Source organism: Sinohyriopsis cumingii, unplaced genomic scaffold, assembly GCF_028554795.1.
Source record: "Sinohyriopsis cumingii isolate HCF-2022 unplaced genomic scaffold, ASM2855479v2 utg000695l, whole genome shotgun sequence".
Classification (NCBI taxonomy): domain Eukaryota; kingdom Metazoa; phylum Mollusca; class Bivalvia; order Unionida; family Unionidae; genus Sinohyriopsis; species Sinohyriopsis cumingii.
In genome coordinates this window covers 997,229-1,019,004 of record NW_028315924.1, presented here as the reverse complement: position 1 = coordinate 1,019,004, position 21,776 = coordinate 997,229, and the positions used below count along the sequence as shown (strand labels likewise).

Here is a 21,776-nt window from a genome sequence, read left to right as displayed (position 1 = left end):
TCCGAATAAAGTTATTGAGCATTGTGAATGAATAGAAGTGGTAATCTGAATAAAGTTATTGAGCATTGTAAATGACTAGAAGTGGTAATGTGAATAAAGTTATTGAGCATTGTGAATGAATAGAAGTGGTAATGTGAATAAAGTTATTGAGCATTGTGAATGAATAGAAGTGGTAATCTGAATAAAATTATTGAGCATTGTGAATGACTAGAAGTGGTAAACTGAATAAAGTTCAATATACTGTGTTGATGTGCCATTATGTCACAATGAATTTACTGTAATTCCAAACAGCTACTAGATCCTAAAGTCTGAGCACTTTGTAATTCCAATTAATAATTCCATTGTCAAAGAACTAGTTTTGACAATGAAAGTTAACTGTTGAATTTCATTACCACACTATGGTCTTAAACTAGGTAATTTATAAAATTGAAAATCAACAAGTTTTCTAAAACTGATGGAATAATTTATTACCCTAAAATAGAAGTGAAAATTTACATTAAGTTATAGCATGGTAAATGAAATTATAAATAGTCCTAATATGTCTATCTCAAGTCCAAAAGCACTGTGTGAATGACTTCAAATGATAATGTCAATGAAATTCAATCATTTGTGCTCATGTACTACTAGCATTGATCTATCACAATGATAAAATCCAAAATGTTAATGAATTTACAGTAATTCCAAAACAGCTACTAGATTCTAAAGTCTGAGCACTTTGTAATTCCAAAAAATAATTGAAATAAATTAAATCCACAAAACTATTAGACTGGCATGATTTTCATTTTGGACTAACTAGACATGATGCCACAGACTTTTATTTGGATCATGGTTCCATCAAATGCAGTCAGTCAAAATATTTCATCTATTCTTCTATTTATGCCAATCCCACTGACCAAACAGTTAGCTAGGCTTAATATTTGTTACTGCTACAATACGAAAATCTCCCAAATTACATTACCTCATCTCTTGATACCACTGTGTGTAATTTTTCAAACTTTGCAGCTATGTTGTAGTGATCTTCAAGAAGGATGTCATCCCTGAATCCTACCTGAGGTCCCTGGGAGATGTTCAAAGAATAATGTTGAAAACATTTAACTGGTATTTTACAACTATTTCTTCTTAAAAATATGGATTCAAAGATGGAAGATGCATACTACTTTTGTAACAACTTCACATTATGACATCCTTCCCCTGGATGACCATTCTAAGGATGGAGTAAGCACGGAGGAGGATATTGGTGAGGTTGGAATATGCAACACAAACATTTCCACTATAATTAATTTAATGGATAGACCATGGATACATATGCAGTCTGGTTGGGTTTTACTTAGAATTCATTCCTGGTGCAAGGAAAATTACATGAATGCAAACAAGACTAAAGTACTAATGATTACTACCAAACAAAGAGAGTGAAACTGGAAAATAACAATGTCAATCTTAAGTTTAATGAAAATAGACTACAAATGATTGTCCATGACAAAATCCCAGGGGTGAAAGTTGACAAATTTGCAAGGAATGAACATATTCAAGTTATATGGTATAAAGTCAACTCATATCTGTTATTGTTTAGCACAGTAAGGCAATATATGTCAACTAAACATAGGTTAATATATTACAAATGTTATATACAACCATACCAAGACTACTGCAATGTTATCAGGAGAAAAACTTCTGACATGAATATTTACAAATTATTCTGCTTGCAAAATAGAGCTTGCGGACTCATCTTAAATGATGCCAAAAACATCCCAGATGCAATCAAAATTTTGAAATGTTAACAGTAAGAGGATGAATATTTTTGAGAAAGGGTAGACTTATGCACACAGTTTCAAACACTATGGCTCCTTTATATCTCAATGAACTATTTCATGCTTGACAACAAGCAGCATGCCCAATTTAAGATCAATTTCAGTTAATCACCTCTTCATCCCAAAACCAAATAAAGAATTCTTATAGAAAAGTTTTCAAAACTCAGGATGACTAATTGGAAACAGAATCCCAAAGGAAATTACAGAAAATATAAATCCATTTAATTATAATCAAATTCAATAGATTAAAAGTGGAACCCATTTGATTTGACAAATATGGTACAACTTTAAGTATACATTCACTAACCTTCCACTTCTGTTTTTGTACTGTATATACACAATGTGCCTAGTTGTACTGTATATACACAATGTGCCTAGTTGTACTGTATATACACAATGTGCCTAGTTGTACTGTATATACACAATGTACCTAGTTGTACTGTATATACACAATGTACCTAGTTGTACTGTATATACACAATGTACCTAGTTGTACTGTATATACACAATGTACCTAGTTGTACTGTATATACACAATGTGCCTAGTTGTACTGTATATACACAATGTACCTAGTTGTACTGTATATACACAATGTACCTAGTTGAACTGTATATACACAATGTACCTAGTTGTACTGTATATACACAATGTGCCTAGTTGTACTGTATATACACAATGTACTTAGTTGTACTGTATATACACAATGTACCTAGTTGTACTGTATATACACAATGTACCTAGTTGTACTGTATATACACAATGTACCTAGTTGAACTGTATATACACAATGTACTTAGTTGTACTGTATATACACAATGTGCCTAGTTGTACTGTATATACACAATGTACCTAGTTGTACTGTATGTACACAATGGGCCTAGTTGTACTGTATATACACAATGGGCCTAGTTGTACTGTATATACACAATGTACCTAGTTGTACTGTATATACACAATGTACCTAGTTGTACTGTATATACACAATGTACTTAGTTGTACTGTATATACACAATGTACCTAGTTGTACTGTATATACACAATGTGCCTAGTTGTACTGTATATACACAATGTGCCTAGACATACTGTATATACACAATGTGCCTAGTTGTACTGTATATACACAATGTGCCTAGATGTACTGTATATACACAATTTGCCAAGTTGTACTGTATATGTACAATATACCTAGTTGTACTATATGTACACAATGAGCCTAGTTGTATTGTATGTACACAATGTACCTAGTTATGCTGTATATACACAATGTGCCTAGTTGTACTGTATATACACAATGTGCCTAGTTGTACTGTATATACACATTGTGCCTAGTTGTACTGTATATACACAATGTGCTTAGTTGTACTGTATATACACAATGTGCTTAGTTGTACTGTATATACACAATGTGCCTAGTTGGTGCATGTTTATTTAAATTGTCTTTTTATTATGTCCATATGGACATATAGCTTATTATCAATGCTCTGTGAGTGTGCATCTGTGTGTGTGCATATGTGCATATGTGTGTGTGTGTGTGTGTGTGTGTGTGTGTGTGTGTGTGTGAGTGTGTGTTACACTTTGTTCTGCATACCAGCAAATCTGATAGTCTGTGACCCAGATGCAATGATGTTCATGTTAGAACCTGGATACCCAACTCTACAGGAGAAAATCAATACTTTGTCACTGTTATCACTCAGTGTGGTGTTCTGTTGTAAATCTAGGGTGCTTGTGTAGAATTGTTCTGGTAATACACATGGGCCTCCTGTTCCTGTTGGATTAAGTGTTGTATAGACTTCATACGGAGATGATGCTGACTGGCCCTGGAATGTTTGATTAAAGTTTCCTTTTTTACCTGGGTATGACATCAGTACACATATATCTGTGCTAACATTTTACTTCATCTATCATGATCATGATGAAAAACAACAACAAAAATCCCATAAAAAATACATGAATATGCAAATGATCTATGGTTAAAGATAGAAGTAATCCGATGTGAGAGTCATAGTTTATAGCTATGCAATTACTACATTATATAATAACACACAAAATAATGACATAGAAGCATGTATATGACTACCATCAGACATCTTCATCATCCAGAAAGTAACAGCCAATGGTTGGCTTGCTTTTGTTTCTCATGTACAGTGTTCATGCTTGTGCAGAAGGATGATTTGGGTAAAATGCTTCCCTTGCAAGTAACCACTTCAGTGGAAAAAGCAAGATGATCAAGTTTCACTGTGCCTTAAAATATAGTCTCCAAGGCAATATTTTGAAAGAATGTGCCTTATAATATAGTCTCCAAGGCAATATTTTGAAAGAATGTGCCTTAAAATATAGTCTCCAAGGCAATATTTTGAAAGAATGTGCTTTATAATACAGTCTGCAAGGCAATATTTTGAAAGAATGTGCTTTATAATATAGTCTCCAAGGCAATATTTTGAAAGAATGTGCTTTATAATATAGTCTACAAGGCAATATTTTGAAAGAATGTGCTTTATAATATAGTCTCCAAGGCAATATTTTGAAAGAATATGCCTTATAATATAGTCTGCAAGGCAATATTTTGAAAGAATGTGCTTTATAATATAGTCTCCAAGGCAATATTTTGAAAGAATATGCCTTATAATATAGTCTGCAAGGCAATATTTTGAAAGAATATGCCTTATAATATAGTCTGCAAGGCAATATTTTGAAAGAATGTGCTTTATAATATAGTCTACAAGGCAATATTTTGAAAGAATGTGCTTTATAATATAGTCTCCAAGGCAATATTTTGAAAGAATATGCCTTATAATATAGTCTCCAAGGCAATATTTTGAAAGAATATGCCTTATAATATAGTCTGCAAGGCAATATTTTGAAAGAATATGCCTTATAATATAGTCTGCAAGGCAATATTTTGAAAGAATGTGCTTTATAATATAGTCTCCAAGGCAATATTTTGAAAGAATATGCCTTATAATATAGTCTCCAAGGCAATATTTTGAAAGAATATGCCTTATAATATAGTCTGCAAGGCAATATTTTGAAAGAATGTGCTTTATAATATAGTCTCCAAGGCAATATTTTGAAAGAATATAAGTACTGTATAATGTGAATATTTTATGCAATGCAGAAAAGTATTTTTCACCCTCTAAGAAAGCCTACAACTCAATTTACAATATGCATAAATAAATGTAAGTTTAACTTTATGTACTGTGTTTGGGTAAACAAGAGGCCAAAGTGTGCCTGATATTTCTCACCTGGCTTACTAGAGTATAAGAGCTGTAGGTCAAGAACATGCATTATTTGAATGTTTTCCATTAAAAAAACAGGAGTCCTTTGAAGGGACTGATGCATTACTGGCTAAAAATGATTTTCCAGGAATTCAAGATAAGACCATTACTTTTTTTTCTACCTGCTGAGTGCGAAAACCTTCTGTCATATTTATCCATAATAACAAGATTTTCAAGTTAGCAGTTCTGGCAGTCACAATGGCTGAAAGATGGGAACCATTTCCATTTAGGACCAACTAGATGCCATTTAAAACAATGACAAATAATTACATTTTCAGACTAAATAAAATGATCACAATGGTAATCATATTGGAGGTTTAATTTAAAACCAATTAGATATCATAAGGAATCTTCTGTAAATCCCATGTTGATATGAATTTCCATTGTGGAGGAGTTGAAGTAACAAGATATTAGTGACAGAAGTCATTTTGGTCATACTGGATGTCAGAATGGCAGCACTTTCATTTAGGTCCAATCTGATGTCACCACAAGACTTTTGATTAAAACCCCATATTAATATGACCATCCATTTTGAAGGGGGAAAAAGGATTTTCAAGATGGCTCTTACTGTGGGCCTGATTATACCAATCATTCATTTCAGTAATTTTCATTTCATTTGGGTCCTGTTAAATTTGTCCCCACAACTAAGTAATACTTGTGCAAACCACAGTACTTGCAGATCAAAGTAAAGACATCTTAAATAATGCTATGTTCTGGTTGTCTATGATGGACAATTGTCCTTGTGGTATATAATTTATATCAAAATAAAAGCACCCAGTCAATATTTCATCTAATAAATTGTCTTTATGATCTATTTATAAGCCTGAATGATTATCCATCTATAACAGTTATTTTATTTTCAGCAATTTGCACAGCTTCTTCAATCTTTTCAAATATAGGGTTCATTTGATTGATGTCATTTATTACCATTCCAATGGATGTCTCTCAAAAGTTATTGTATATGTTTATTCATCCTTTGTTATTTAAAATAATCTGCTTTCTGTATAAATTCAACATATGTTTTTATTGAGCAGCTGTAAATTTGATTTGCAAACTTTATTTAAATAATAGTATGCATTTGGGTCAATACAAATTTGTGTATTAACTCACATTAAATATGCTATTTACTTCATCGCATGCGGCTCTGTTCTTGCAAGCATACTATCAGGTTTGATGAGGTGTATTTTGGTGTAATCATTATTAAATAATATGTCATTGATATCTCTTTTGACAAATTGCTTTCATCTTTTTATAATGTTTCAAATCAACATTTTTTAAATTCCAGATGATGTTATTGTGTAGAAAAACAACATTTATTTGGCTTATTCCATGAAGCCTTTAACACAAGTAAGGCATATCTAGTGGTGCCAACACTGTAGCTTTCATTCTAAGCCATATTGTTAAACTTGCAACAAACTATATAAAAATCAGGAATTATAAAATGTAACTGCATGCCATTATTTATGCTGTGTAAAAAAAAATCAAATCAAACTGCACTAATGCAATGAGATATATCAGACCAAAGAATGTGGGTATTCAAGTATGATAAGAGCAGAAATCATCCTTTAATAACACTGACTTCTATACATGAGTTTCCAAATGTAAATAAATTATTAAATATTAAACAACATTCAAAATTAGGGAAATAAAATCATTACATATCATTCTCTTAATACACTGACATTTATTTTTTAATTTATTATTTATCAAATCTATTTTTCTTATTTTGTTTATTTATTTTATATTTATTTAGCTTTTTGCTGTTTTGTTTTTCTTTCTAAATATAAATCAATTTCTATCCTAATTAATTTTAGGACAATCACAATCTGCTATATTCTTCTTCTTCTTATTATTATTATTAGTAGTAGTTGCAGCTGAAATTATGTTATCCCAAAATATCAAATATATCCATCCTACTATCCATCACTTCAATTTACAAAATGACATACCTGTACTAACCATTGTATTACTTCAATTTACAAAAATGACATACCTGTACTAACCATTGTATCACTTCAATTTACAAATATGACATACCTGTACTAACCATTGTATCACTTCAATTTACAAAAATGACATACCTGTACTAGCCACTGTATCACTTCAATTTACAAAAATGACATACCTGTACTAACCATTGTATCACTTCAATTTACAAAATGACATACCTGTACTAACCATTGTATCACTTCAATTTACAAAATGATTTACCTGTACTAACCAATGTATTACTTCAATTTACAAAATGACATACCTGTACTAACCATTGTATTACTTCAACTTACAAAATGACATACCAGTACTAACCATTGTATCACTTCAATTTACAAAATGATTTACCTGTACTAACCATTGTATCACTTCAATTTACAAATATGACATACCCATACTAACCACTGTATCACTTCAATTTACAAAATGATTTACCTGTACTAACCAATGTATTACTTCAATTTACAAAATGACATACCTGTACTAACCATTGTATCACTTCAACTTACAAAATGACATACCTGTACTAACCATTGTATTACTTCAATTTACAAAATGACATACCTGTACTAACCATTGTATCACTTCAATTTACAAAATGATATACCTGTACTAACCATTGTATCACTTCAATTTACAAAATGATATACCTGTACTAACCATTGTGTTACTTCAATTTACAAAATGACATACCTGTACTAACCATTGTATCACTTCAATTTACAAAAATGACATACCTGTACTAACCATTGTATCACTTCAATTTACAAAATGACATACCTGTACTAACCACTGTATCAAAGGGGATGGGTAGGTACAGCCAGATGTTGTACACTGCAGTTGAGCTGATGTCACACTGAGGTCTACATTCATATTTGGCACCTGTGTGAAGTTAAGACCTGATGGAATAGCTTAAAAAGAAAACAAATATGGAAAATAAGTTTTCTTTTCTGTAATTATCTGGACACACATTATAATTATAACAATGAAATGAAAGTGAGGGATGTAAAGGATATCATGGTTAAGAGAGGCTGGTGTATCATTCATATTTTATTACTTAATCATCATTATAAAGTATGTTATTTGCAAAAGATTTTGACTGGTTGGTTGATTGATTTTCCTGCACTTACAACATGCTGAATATAGCCAGCCAGGCAAAGAGAGTTACTGATATTCAGATTGGGGTTTTAGGGTTTGTCACTTTGATAATTATGGCTATTACAATAACTTTCAAGATGACAAAGGCTAACCTCTGTAAAGAACATTATTGTTTAGTTCAAGTCACCATCAAGCAAAAATAAATATAAGCAATTATGGCTTAACTTAGATTATTAAATGTACTTGAAAGGGCATGGTAAAAAAAAATTGATTACATGACAAGCTCAAACCATTGTAAACATTGAGCATAAATATCATGTAATAAAAACAAATTGCCAATGAAAGAATAAATTGCTGCAAAAAGATGCAAAATGTCAGATAGTCTCAGTTTAAAATAAAATGTGAAAGCACTTGGGGTAAATGGATCATCATCATCATTATCAAACCCTTAACCCAAGAGGTCAATGCTGAAGGTATTTCTCACAAAGGAGTCTGTGATTGAAGATTTGTTCTGTGGCACTCCTTCCTGATCAGAAGCCTGCCTGCTCTTCAGCAATACTTTTCTCTGCTTGAGGCTATAGTATGTTGAGAATTATCTTCAGCATGACTTAGCTCAGGTGACTGATTAGACTGATGTTCTGTATTTTTGGCATAGCTGTAGGTTTCCTTTCTTGGGGAGCATGATGACCAAGGATTGAGTCCATGTGGTGGGCCATTCTCCTGTCTGCCATATCTTGTTGCAGATTGTTGTAAAAACTGCACCCATCTCTTCTACTCCTGCTTGAATGAGCTCTGCTGGTATGTTGTCAATGCCATCTGACTTTCCTGTCTTTAGTGACCTAACTGAAATTTCTACTTCTTCATGAAGAATGGGGTTATCATCAATTTATTTTGCCTGAGGGCAATTTAGTACTGCTGGATCTCCTTGGGTCTTAAGATTGTACAATTCTGAGCAATATTCTGTCCATTACTTGAGGATCTCGTAATCTTCTGTGAGGTATTTTCCTCATTTGTCTTGGATGATGGTCACAGTTTTCCCTTGTTTATGGGTTGTGAGATCTTTCACCAATTTATATGCCATCATGCTATCATTTCTAATAAGACTGTCTTCGATTTTGCAGCATTGTCTTTCTATCCAGGATTCCTTTGGCTTTTTATACTTTTCATGATAATGTTGTTTATCTCTCTTTGTTTTCTAGCTACTTCATGTTTTCTTTTTACCTTTTTCAGTTTGCTTTTTTATTGCATAGTTCAAGGACATATGTTGTGACCCAAGGTTTCTTTGTTTGATGATATTTGCCAATGATCTCGCCAGCTGTGCTAGTCACAGCTGTGTTGAATGTGCTTGTTAAGGACTCAAGGTTGGTGTCATGGCTGTCCAGGGTTATCAAAGGTGCAAATTTACCACCTATCATTGCTTGGAAGGCTTCTGCAACTTTTGGATCTTTCAATTTGTCAAGGTCAAATCTTATTCTTGATTGGTTAGGCTCAGGTGGAGGTGAAATGTAATTAATAAATTGTGGTTACTTCAATATCTGCTCCTGGAAAACTTAGTGTTCTGGTGATATTCAGTCCTGTGTGGAATTGTTTTTTCACCAAGATGTAGTCATTCTGGCTGTGATGTCCATCTGACTGTGCCAGGTCCATCTTATAGATGCTTCATGAGGGCCTAAAGTGTTGGCTAGAACAAGATTGTTGTAGGCAGCAAACTCCAAGAGCTGGAGTCTTCTTTCATTTGTTTCTGCATTGCAGAAGGGTCCGAATGTGCTTTGCCAGTTTGTCTGTGATTCAACTCCCACCTTTGCATTCCAGTCTCCTTGTACAAACATAATGTCTTTCTTGGGTGAGTTGTCAATGACATCTTGAAGTTGTTTGTAAAATTTATCCAGTTCATTATTGTCATCATAGTTAGATGTAAGTGCATAGGCCTGTATGATTGTGATGTTGAAGGGAGTCAACCTCAGGCAGATGGTAATGAGCCTGCTTGTGACTGGGTAGCAACCCATAATGATGTTCACAATGCACTTGTGGACAAAAAATTCAATGCCATGATTGTGTTTGTCCCCTCTTCCTTTGAAGTAGAGCTTATACCTTCATCTGTTGTTATTTTGCCAAAGTTTTATCAGCACACTTTGTGGAGACCAAAAATGTTCCAGTTGTACCTTTCCAACTCATGTGTAAGTTCTTTCAACTTTTCCACTGCCCTCAGTGTTCTAACATTCCATGTACCAATGATGATGTTATCTCTCCCATGGATCTTGGTAGCGGGGCACCAGCAGCACGCTTTTCACCTCCATCCTGGTGTGCAGCAGAAGGCATGGTCATTTTTGGCCTTGGCTGCGACCAATCCGGTGTGGAAGAATTGCTAGTAGTCTTGATGTGGTGTGTCAAAGGCAAGATACAGTACTCTCCAGACTGGATGACCACAGCCAAAATCCACTGATATAGTGTGACATGCCCTAGCCCTGAGCCATGGTCATTTAGCTCACCTTGTACCCATTCCGCCCTGGCCATTGACTTTATCGAGGACGACTTCCGCCCAATGATGCTGTGCAATCATCACATTATTTTACCCATAGTTGGGAGACTCATGGGGGTGGGACATCTTATTTCATCCCGTATAGATCCAATGGACCTGTACCACTGCCCATAAATGGATAGTGAATCCTTTGATCACTAATGAAAAACTTATGTCAGAAATATTCAAATAAACATCAGCAATGATGGAACATCTTTATCCAAAGCATGCATACCCTCGCTCTGATGCAACTTTGATTAAATGTAACATGATGAGAAAGTGATGTAAGATTGCCAGAAACTGCTCTCATGTCATCATCCAAACAGGAATGATTTATAAAGACCTGAGATGGAGCAGTAGCTCCAATCTCATGGGTTTTTATTTTTATTATCTCCCTCAGCATGAGAATGGCAAGCTCTTTTGATTGTTTGAGCAATCCATCTTGAGATGGTGGTTGCTGAAATATCAGAAGCAAAAAACAGATGGTTAAGACCCTTTTCTTTCTCTTTTCACTTGCACAGATAGAACTGCAGTGGAATTACTGTGCAAGAAAGTTTATCCATAAATGATACAATGGAGACTGGGGATTACCAGTAGGAACAGGAGCTATCAAAGGTACCTGATTTCTTGGCCAGAAACCCAGTTTGGCAGAAAAAAGAAACAGATTTATAGTCACCAATGAAATGTAAACAACTATTTTCCATGAATTTCACTTCTTGTCACCAATGCTATGAAGTAGATAAGACTGCCTTAAGGTTCTCAAAGAAACCTTCACCCAAAGGTTCATAAGCATGTTTAGATAATGACCAAAAACACATAGGTGAGGTTCCGCATTTGTCATTCTGAGGAAATGACTAGTTACTCAAGCTCAAAGCACATGAATAGTTTTGAAATATGTTGGTCCAATCCTGTATTGGCCCCATAGAGACCTTAAATGTATTAGCGGCCTGCAAAATAAGGTAAATATTTTCCATCAGATAGGAAATGAAACTCTGCAACCAGTTAAAAACAGGACAGATAATAAATGAAACTCAGCAACCAGTTAAAAGGGGACAGATAGGAAATGAAACTCTGCAACCAGTTAAAAGGGGACAGATAGGAAATGACACTCTGCAACCAGTTAAAAGAGGACAAATAGGAAATGAAACTCTGCAACCAGTTAAAAGGGGACAGATAGGAAATGAAACTTAACAACCAGTTAAAAGGGGACAGATAGGAAATGAAACTCTACAACCAGTTAAAAGGGGACAGATAGGAAATGAAACTCTGCAACCAGTCAAAAGGGGGCAATAGGAAATGAGACTCTGCAACCAGTTAAAAACAGGACAGATAATAAATGAAACTCTGCAACCAGTTAAAAGGGGACAGATAGGAAATGAAACTCAGCAACCAGTTAAAAAGGGACAGATAGGAAATGAACTCTGCAACCAGTCAAAAGGGGACAGATAGGATGCATATCAACCTTTTTGAAAACAAAACACTTTACCAGGATTTCTTGGTGAGCATATCAGCACAAAAATAAAAAGAATGCTTTCTCCAGGAGTTCATAGGGGAATCTCCCCCCTCGAAAAAAAGGACTGTGAGCAGGTATGGTCAACCATCAAAGATGGCATAACCCCAAAACCTGCTTACATCCAGAGACCACAAACATGGCACACATCCCACTAAATACAATGCACAATATTGAATATACATTAGCCATGAACCAGTCAGTCCCCCACATTCCATTAAGCTGCTAATTGATAGTCTCCCTGTTTATTAAGAATAGTAACTCATGGTCTCAACAATTAAACTAACCTTTCAACACATGATATTTAAATACTGTGCAATTCAGGCTATCTGCTAAGTTATCAAGAGCACAATAAATATTGAAATATTTATGTGTGCTAAAATGTCCACAACATCATGCAGGTATGCAAGGTATTTAAAAGAATTTGGATGAAGCCATTCACGCACAACTCATCCTTATTATGAATTCACAGAAATATACCCTGAATTCTGGTCTAAAATACTTGCAAAAAATCCATAATGATTAAATTAAATTGTCCGCCCAAAATCTGGTCTCCATGAAAAAACAGACAAATGTTTTACAAAAATCAATACACCCAGACAGAAGTCTTTTACCCATTTCACATGTACTGCCAGAATGGAAAGATTCTCAGTCAGAAGTAGCTCCATTCCAGGTGAAACAACCTTAACATGAAAGAATAAAAAGTCCTCTGTAATAGCTGGCATGAAAATAGAGAAACAAACTGTACTATGAAAATGTAGGTGGCTAAGACATTTTATATTTTATCAGAACTTTAACCTTCACAATTTACTTCTATTTTCAATTACCAAAATACAATATTATCCTACCCATAATCATATTTCTTGCAAGACAGTTTTAAACAGAAGGCTGAATAGGAATATCTTTGCAAGCTTCCTGCAAGAAACTTTCAGTCACATTTTCCTTAGACATGCAAATGAGCTTGTATTCTTCCAGTGAAGCAAATATTGGAATTCAAAGTTGTTTTCTTTCACAAACATTATGGTCGATTTTCATTTTTGTCCCTAACAAGTTGAAAAATCTATCATAGGCAAGAGGAAAGGTGGATGGAAGGAGGAGAGAGTTGGGAAGAGCATTTGATGTAACATTTTCAGCAGAGGTTCACAAAACTGTGGAAATTTTGTATGTGTGTGTATGTGTGATTACAGTGTACATACAAAAAGGAAACATTGTCTGTATAGATGATTTTATTGTGCATACTTTCAATTAATTATTCTCCAAAGTTAAATACCTGATAATAATTTTTGTCGCTTAGTAATTTTATAAAATAATTCACTTTACTCACTGATCAATAAATTACAATTGAGGATCTATGAATAAGAACAAACTCCCTGTAAAAAGGCAACTTGAAAAATGAATGCCACTACATGCCACATTAATTTAAGTAAAAGAAGCAGAACTCCATACCACCCCAAAAACCACCAGTCATGTTTAATCATGGTTCTTTTGAGTGAATAATGTGATAAGTAATACAGCCATATAAAGCTCAATACACAAAGTTATTTTATCAACCTCTTGTTCAAATTCTTCAATCAATGTCTTATATGCAAGGAAACTAATGCAGTTTCAGCAATAACAATCACTGCTTTGCAATGTATTTACTGGATTGCAGTTTCAGTACTAACCAGAAGAGAATTTTGGAACAAGCAAAGTTTAACCTTTCTCCATACTGAAAAAAGACAATATCAATATTGAAAGAATGAATTATAGTTTCAGGTTACATCAGTTCCTAATTTTAGATATTATTGGTTTTTCATACATGGTGTATAAAAAATACTGACACCATTTTTTATTGGGGTGAGTTAGGAGCAGGTTATAAATGTAATTACATGTAAATCATAGTCCCAACACATATAAAAGTAATTACATGTAAGTCATAGTCCCAACATATATAAATGTAATTACATATAAGAAATAGTCCCAACACATATAAATGTAATTACATGTAAGTCACAGTCCCAACACATATAAATGTAATTATATGTAAATCATAGTCCCAACACATTTAAATGTAATTACATGTAAATCATAGTCCCAACACATTTAAATGTAATTACATGTAAGTCATAGTCCCAAGACATATAAATGTAATTACATGTAAGTCATAGTCCAAACACATATAAATGTAATTACATGTAAGTCATAGTCACAACACATATAAATATAATTACATGTAAATCATAGTCACAAACCATATAAATGGAATTACATGTAAATCATAGTCCCAACACATACAAATGTAATTACATGTAAATCATAGTCCCAACACATATAAATGTAATTACATGTAAATCATAGTCCCAACACATATAAATGTAATTACATGTAAATCATAGTCCCAACACATATAAATGTAATTACATGTAAGTCATAGTCCCAACACATATAAATGTAATTACATGTAAATCATAGTCCCAACACATATAAATGTAATTACATGTAAGTCATAGTCCCAACACATATAAATGTAATTATGTATAAGCCATAGTCCCAACACATAAATGCAATTACATGCAAATCATAGTCCCAACACATATAAATGTAATTATGTGTAAGACATAGTCACAACACATTTAAATGTAATTACATGTAAATCATAGTCCCACCACATATAAATGTAATCATATGTAAGTTGTAATCCCAACACAATAAATGTATTGCATGTAAGTTGTAATCCCAACACATATAATATATTTGATACTTACTGTACACAGTGATATTCAGAAGGTTGCTATTTACAACTAAACTCAATGCTGGGTCAGTGTATCTGCAACTCCATATTCCATCAGCTTCTCTACTTAAATTCTTGATGATGCCGAAGACACCAGTCTGGTTTGATGTAAAATTGTACCCAATTTTGTAAAATTTGCATAGATAATCTGTTGCTGGAAGACATGTGGTAACTGGTTGATCACCCTTTCTTATGTCAATCCCATTACTAATAAATAACTCTGAAAATAGGCATGTTAACTCCAAACTTGAATGTTTCAAAGGTATGGTAGCATTCATCCCCAATGCTAAGGACTGTGCATCTGAAAATAGAAATGACAGTTATTTTACCAAAGAATAATCTGTAATGAAAAAGAATAGTTTCCATACATCTTTGTCAGTTATATCTCTTCCATCTATGTCACCTACATTTAACATGACCCAGAAGATCAGCATAATCAACCATAAAAAGCTTTCTCCATTTCTCTGGTCATTGGGTAGGACCCATGGTAATGGCTTTATAGCTTTCTCCATTTCTCTAGTCATTGGGTAGGACCCAAGGTAATGGCTTAATAGCTTACTCCATTTATCTGGTTGTTGGGTAAGACACACGGTAATGGCTTAATGTCTTACTCCATTTCTCTGGTCCTTGGGTAGGAACAGTGGCAATGATGTACTATGATATATGCTGATATTTTTTATTTCATCTGGAGATTACAATAATGAATGAAGTGGTTGACATGAATCGATGGCATATTTAATTTGTTAAGTGTACACAATGGCATGTGACAAAGCCAGAGATATTGAAAACCATTCAAATCATAATTTCTTTGATTCTTTGAAAGCTAGTGGATAAAATTAGCCTATGTTTTGGGAATGACTTAAAATGATCAAACAAATCAATTATAAACTGACCATGGATTGATTAGAAGAATTTTAAAAGCAATCATAAAGTTTCATCCAATTCCAAAAAGCAACTATAATAACCTCTTATGAATTTATCAATTAAAAGAAAGTTAGGAGGATGAGCAATCAGCAAAACCCTGTATATGATGTCATCAAGCATTGAAAGTAAACTCATTCAGGGTCTCAACAATTTGCAAATTTCATTTAAGTCCAACAATTCTTGTTAATGTTTAGCCGTGAAAACCAAAGACAGAACCAATATTTGGGTGCTGAAAGAAAAACCCATCCCCTGAAAATTAAATAGTTGGTTCGTAAGTCTAAAAAATATTTATGTTTCAAAGAGTGTTAAATAATATTAAATCCTTTTATTGCAATCTGGGCTACAAACACATTTTCTCGAAAACAGCACAGACCATCCCACCACCACATCTGAAAATTAAATTAAATCTGGACCATCACTGTGACTTATACATTCTGGTTTAGACAAATCTATTTGAGAAAGTTGTAGCATTATATTTCTGTCAACTTGTGTTCTCCACTGCCAACAGTTTACACAATGGCATATGATGAAGCAACAGATATTGAAATCCATTCAGACCATAATTTCTATGATTCTATGGTGTACACAATGGCATATGATAGAGCCAGAGATATTGAAATCCATTCAGGCCATACTTTTTATGATTATACAATGTACACACTAGCATATGATAGAGACAGAGATTTTGAAATCCATTCAGACCATAATTTCTATGATTCTACAATTTACACACTGGCATACAATGGAGCCAGAGATATTTAAATCCATTCAGACCATAATTTTTATGATTCTACAATTTACACACTGGCATATGATAGAGCCAGAGATATTGAAATCCATTCAGGCCATAATTTCTGTGATTATACAGTGTAAACACTGGCATATGATAAAGCCAGAGATAATGTAAATATTGATGTGAAACACAGGAATGTTAGTAATTCAAAGCCCAATATAAAGCTGCATGCAAAATGATTGAGATTTAATGACTGCTGTAAAGTTATGTTGCATAAAATCAAGTTTGGCCTACAGGCTATCAGGGGTCATAACTCTTCTTTATAGTGACATAACTGAAAATCAAAACTTATCTCCCATAATTTTTAAAGGCATAGTGGTATATATACCAGAAGTTTGGTCATGTAAGTGTCCAATAGTACATATTACTAAGAATATGAATTAATGGTCTTCAGTTATGTCAAAACAGACCTGTGCTGTAAATAACTTTTGGCTAAATTATTCTAAAACAATCATTACTGAGATGCCAAAGCTTGAAGGAGTAAATGAATGATGAACATTGCTGTATTCGGTAAAGAAATTTTCAATTTAATCAAAAGAAAAAAATATGTTCTCATGAAAATAATCTGTGTAAATCCCAGAAAGATGTATCATTTGCCAGAAGAAAAATTATTTATCAATGATTATATGGTACTAGTCAGTCTGAAATACAAGAAAATTAAATTGAAACCAAATCAGTTTTTGGTGAATTTACAGTGTTAGTGTTATATATGTAACAATGTATGAATTTTATATTAATATTATCAGAACCAAGTATGGTGACAGACGTCTATTAATGACAGATGCTGATTCAGGGGTTTCCATTAACATATATCCAAGCTTACTGTACACACAATGTCTTCTCCAGCATTTAATAATAATAATAATAATAATAATAATAATAATAATAACAGTTTTATTTAAAGGGTGTGATACAGTTGCATGGAACTAAACCCCATTGTGACCCTCTGTTGTCAGGCCAAATTGAGTACAAAACTTTATCGAAGCTTTTATTATTGTTTTAGTTTTAATATTCCTCAAAGGAATTGCCTCTAAGAATCTTGTTGACACACACATTACTTGGTCTTAGGTAAGGAACCAACACAGTCTACCACTATTCTGCTAAATGGTTCATCAAATGCAGGAATAGGTTGCAGATGAGCCTTAGGTATCTTCTGATTGGGTTTTGCACAGTATTTGGCAAGTATTACATGATCTATATTATTATCAAACACCACGTTTGATTTTTGGCCAGTAAAAGTGATTCATGATATTGTGATAAGTCTTATCAATCCCTAAATGACCAGCCAAAGGAGTTTCATGGGCCAGACTAAGACTTTCTTGTCTATATGACTTTGAAACTATAATATGATAGTTCACTGACCACTTGTCACCAGCAGGTACCTCAGGTGGACTACATTTTCTCATAAGGACCCAATTTTTAACCAGAAGAAACCAGCAGGTACTTCTGTGCTTTTGGTTCACTAATAGTCCCCTCAAACAAAGAGACTTCTGAGTGGAGCAACAAAAGACACTTTATGAGATAATGAATACTCATCAGCAGTATGTGCAAGCAGCATTTTCTAGAATTTCAACCTTGTGTTCATCAAGGTAAGTTTTAACGTCACTATAGACACAATATTTAAACTCTTCAACTATTACGAGTTGTCTGAGATTTTTGTAATCATGACCAACTTTCTTGGCTTAACACAACCTATCTGTTCTTTTTCTCTTGCAAAGTCAATATGAGTTTGTCCAGTTTCATTTTTAAAGTTCGTAAACGTTTGTCAAAAAGCTGCAGGTACCAACTCATAACCCGTCAAGATGCATTCTTTAACCAGATAATAATCAGAACTTTGCTGCACTGGCAAGGAAGTGTAGATGTCATGAGCTTTGACATAAAGTGCACATTGTAATAACAAAGTCCAGTGCTCTTTTCACCATTTCAAATTTTCAGCAATTTTTTTTTCTTCAAAATGAGGAAAATATTTATCTTCTTTTTCTTCAAAGGGAGTATTAACCTAATATTTTAGTGGAATATGTTTTAATTTGCCGGCTCTAATTGTTTTAATCTAAATTGAAATTCCCTTTCTTCCTGTTCTCATTCTTTCTGCCTCTGTATTTCCCTCTCCTCTTTAACCTTTTGTGTTTGCATTAGACTATTTTCTCTTTCTCTTTCTTTCTTCTTTCTGCAATTGTAATTCTCTTTCTTCTCTCTGTAACAGCATTTGTATCTTTACTTTCTCTTTCTCCAATTGCATTTGTCTCTCTCTCTCCTCTTTCTCGAATTATATGTTTTTCTTCTTTCTATAACTTCATTTGTCTCTCTCTCTTTTTCTCCAATTGCATTTGTCTCTATTTCTTTTTCTGAAGTTCTCAAGCTTTCTTAACATTAATTCCCTCTTTATTTTAATTTCAATTCCTTTACTGTTATGTTTGAGTCTGATACTGACTTAGTTATCACACCCAAAGCATTTTTATCCAAAAAATTTATTTTCCACTCAATACCGGAGAAACATATTTTTTTATTTCTTGCCTCATTACAGAAGCCTTTGGCCCTCAGACAGATCATAGTTTCTGGAAATCTTGAGTAATTCACCCTTTCTTAAGGAGTATAGCTGTTCCTAGGTATGATTTGTAAAGTTCTCCACTTTAAAAGACATTATAAAAGCTTGATGTTTTCAATATTGATTTCTAAAATGTGAAATAATATCTAGGATTTAGAAAATTCCAAAACAAGATGAATTAAATCCCAAAAGTTCTAACACATGTCCAAAAGTGTAGAATATTCCAAATGAATTCCAAGTCTTCAATGTGCTGATGTACCAATGGTCTTGAATGTATAGATATACCAATAGTCTTAATATACAACAGTGTCCTGGACCTGTTTTGCTTTGTTGGTTTTAATGGCATTCTTTGACTGAGTCCTGGACCTTTTATACTTTGTGGGTTTTAATGGCACTATTGGACTGTGTCCTGGACCTGTTTTGCTTTGTTGGTTTTAATAGCACTCTTAACACATTTCAAGCTATATCAGGTGAAGGAAAGACCATCCACAAAGTCTGGTCAAAGTACATGTTCTAAATATTAGTTAATATTTGTAAATGATCACATTTTCTTTGCTCTTTAAACTGAGCAATTATTGATTTCTTTTTTTAAGAAAAAAATAAAAAAATAAAAAATCAAGCCAATAACTGTTAAGTGTACACAGACTGACATTTGGCAACAGCATCTTACCTGAAATTATTCCAGTGTGAAGTACAGTCAGGATGAAAATGACCCAAGGCATCTTTTATTTGGAACAAAATGTAATTCCCATATGTCTATCATAGACTTGTTGGATTCAGCCCTGGAAAAGACTTAAGAAACAGAATTAGTTAATCTGCATGTACACTGGACAGAATGTTTCCATTTTCTTGTTATTGAGTATCACGTCTTTCATTAAATACTGTTTAGCATTTAACTCATGTGAACTCCAAAGTAAATATAATGTTTATAATTCTCAACTCATAAGTAAATATAATAATGATAATTCCCAACTCCGAGATAAGTATAAACATGGTTATTCCAATTTCCCAAACATCAGCACCTGTTCTTGTAGAAGCAACTGTACAGTTCACTCTAGTTTCTAAATAAGAGGCCGAATTAAGGCTGAAATCACTCACCTGGCTGACATCTATCTTCTGTCCAGTCCAATGACACATGGACAGGAAATAAGGGTTACTATGATGAAGTCAGTGCACATGTTGTTATTATGTTTGATGCCATTGTTGAGGACATGATAAGCATGGCATTGAGGTCAGTATATTTGATTGAGGAAAATGCCAGTGTTCAGAACATGATAGGCATGACTTGGAGGCCAGTATATTTGGTGGAGGAAAATACCAGTGTTCAGGACATGATAAGCATGACATTGAGGCCAGTATATTTGGTAGAGGAAAATGCCAGTGTTCAGGACATGATAGGCATGACATTGAGGCCAGTATATTTGGTGGAGGAAAATACCAGTGTTCAGGACATGATAGGCATGACATTGAGGCCAGTATATTTGGTGGAGGAAAATGCCAGTGTTCAGGACATGATAGGCATGACATGGAGGCCAGTATATTTGGCGGAGGAAAATGCCAGTGTTCAGGACATGATAGGCAAGACATGAAGGCCAGTATATTTGGTGGAGGAAAATGCCAGTAAATCCCCAGAAAGAACCACAGATCCATTGGAAGCTAATTACAAGCTTGCTCATATACCCACAGTGGCTGTACCCACCTTCAGGCTCATAAACCCACAGTGGCTGAACCCAAGACTCAAACTCATATGGACATGGGTGAGATGTCAATCATATGTAAAGGAGACAGACTTAGATCACTCAGCCACACAAGGCCCCTGTATATATGTCATGTATATATAGCATGTCCTCTGTAAAGGAGAGAGACTTAGATCACTCAGCCACACAAGGCCCCTGTATATATGTCATGTATATATAGCATGTCCTCTGTAAAGGAGAGAGACTTAGACCACTCAGCCACCCAAGGCCCCTGTATATATGTCATGTATATATAGCATGTCCTCTGTAAAGAAGAGAGACTTAGACCACTCAGCCACCCAAGGCCCCTGTATATATGTCATGTATATAGAGCATGTCCTCTGTAAAGGAGAGACTTAGACCACTCAGCCACCCAAGGCCCCTGTATATATGTCATGTATATATAGCATGTCCTCTGTAAAGAAGAGAGAGTTAGACCACTCAGCCACCCAAGGCCCCTGTATATATGTCATGTATATATAGCATGTCCTATGTAAAGAAGAGAGACTTAGACCACTCAGCCACCCAAGGCCCCTGTATATATGTCATGTATATAGAGCATGTCCTCTGTAAAGGAGAGACTTAGACACACTCAGCCACACAAGGCCCCTGTATATATGTCATGCATATATAGCATGTCATCTGTAAAGGAGAGAGACCTAGACCACTCAGCCATTCAAGGCCCCTATATATATGTCATGCATATATAGCATGTACTCTGTAAAGGAGAGAGATTTAGACCACTCAGCCACACAAGGCCCCTGTATATATGTCATGTATATAGAGCATGTCCTCTGTAAAGGAGA

At 34.1% G+C, this 21,776-nt stretch overlaps 1 protein-coding gene across 1 annotated transcript in view; it reads right to left on the bottom strand.

Annotated features, from left to right (window-relative positions):
• LOC149773280 (uncharacterized) overlaps nt 1-20,018 on the bottom strand; it is a 76,257-nt gene extending 56,239 nt beyond the window's left edge. The window contains exons 1-4 of the mRNA XM_089946504.1: nt 19,905-20,018; nt 14,947-15,273; nt 7,857-7,987; nt 3,398-3,626 (exon numbers count right to left, since the gene is read on the bottom strand). Coding sequence (XP_089802630.1) covers nt 3,398-3,626; nt 7,857-7,987; nt 14,947-15,273; nt 19,905-19,956 — 739 coding nt within the window. The 5' untranslated portion in view covers nt 19,957-20,018. The remainder of the gene's footprint in view (nt 1-3,397; nt 3,627-7,856; nt 7,988-14,946; nt 15,274-19,904) is intronic.
• Between the last annotated feature and the right edge of the window lie 1,758 nt (nt 20,019-21,776).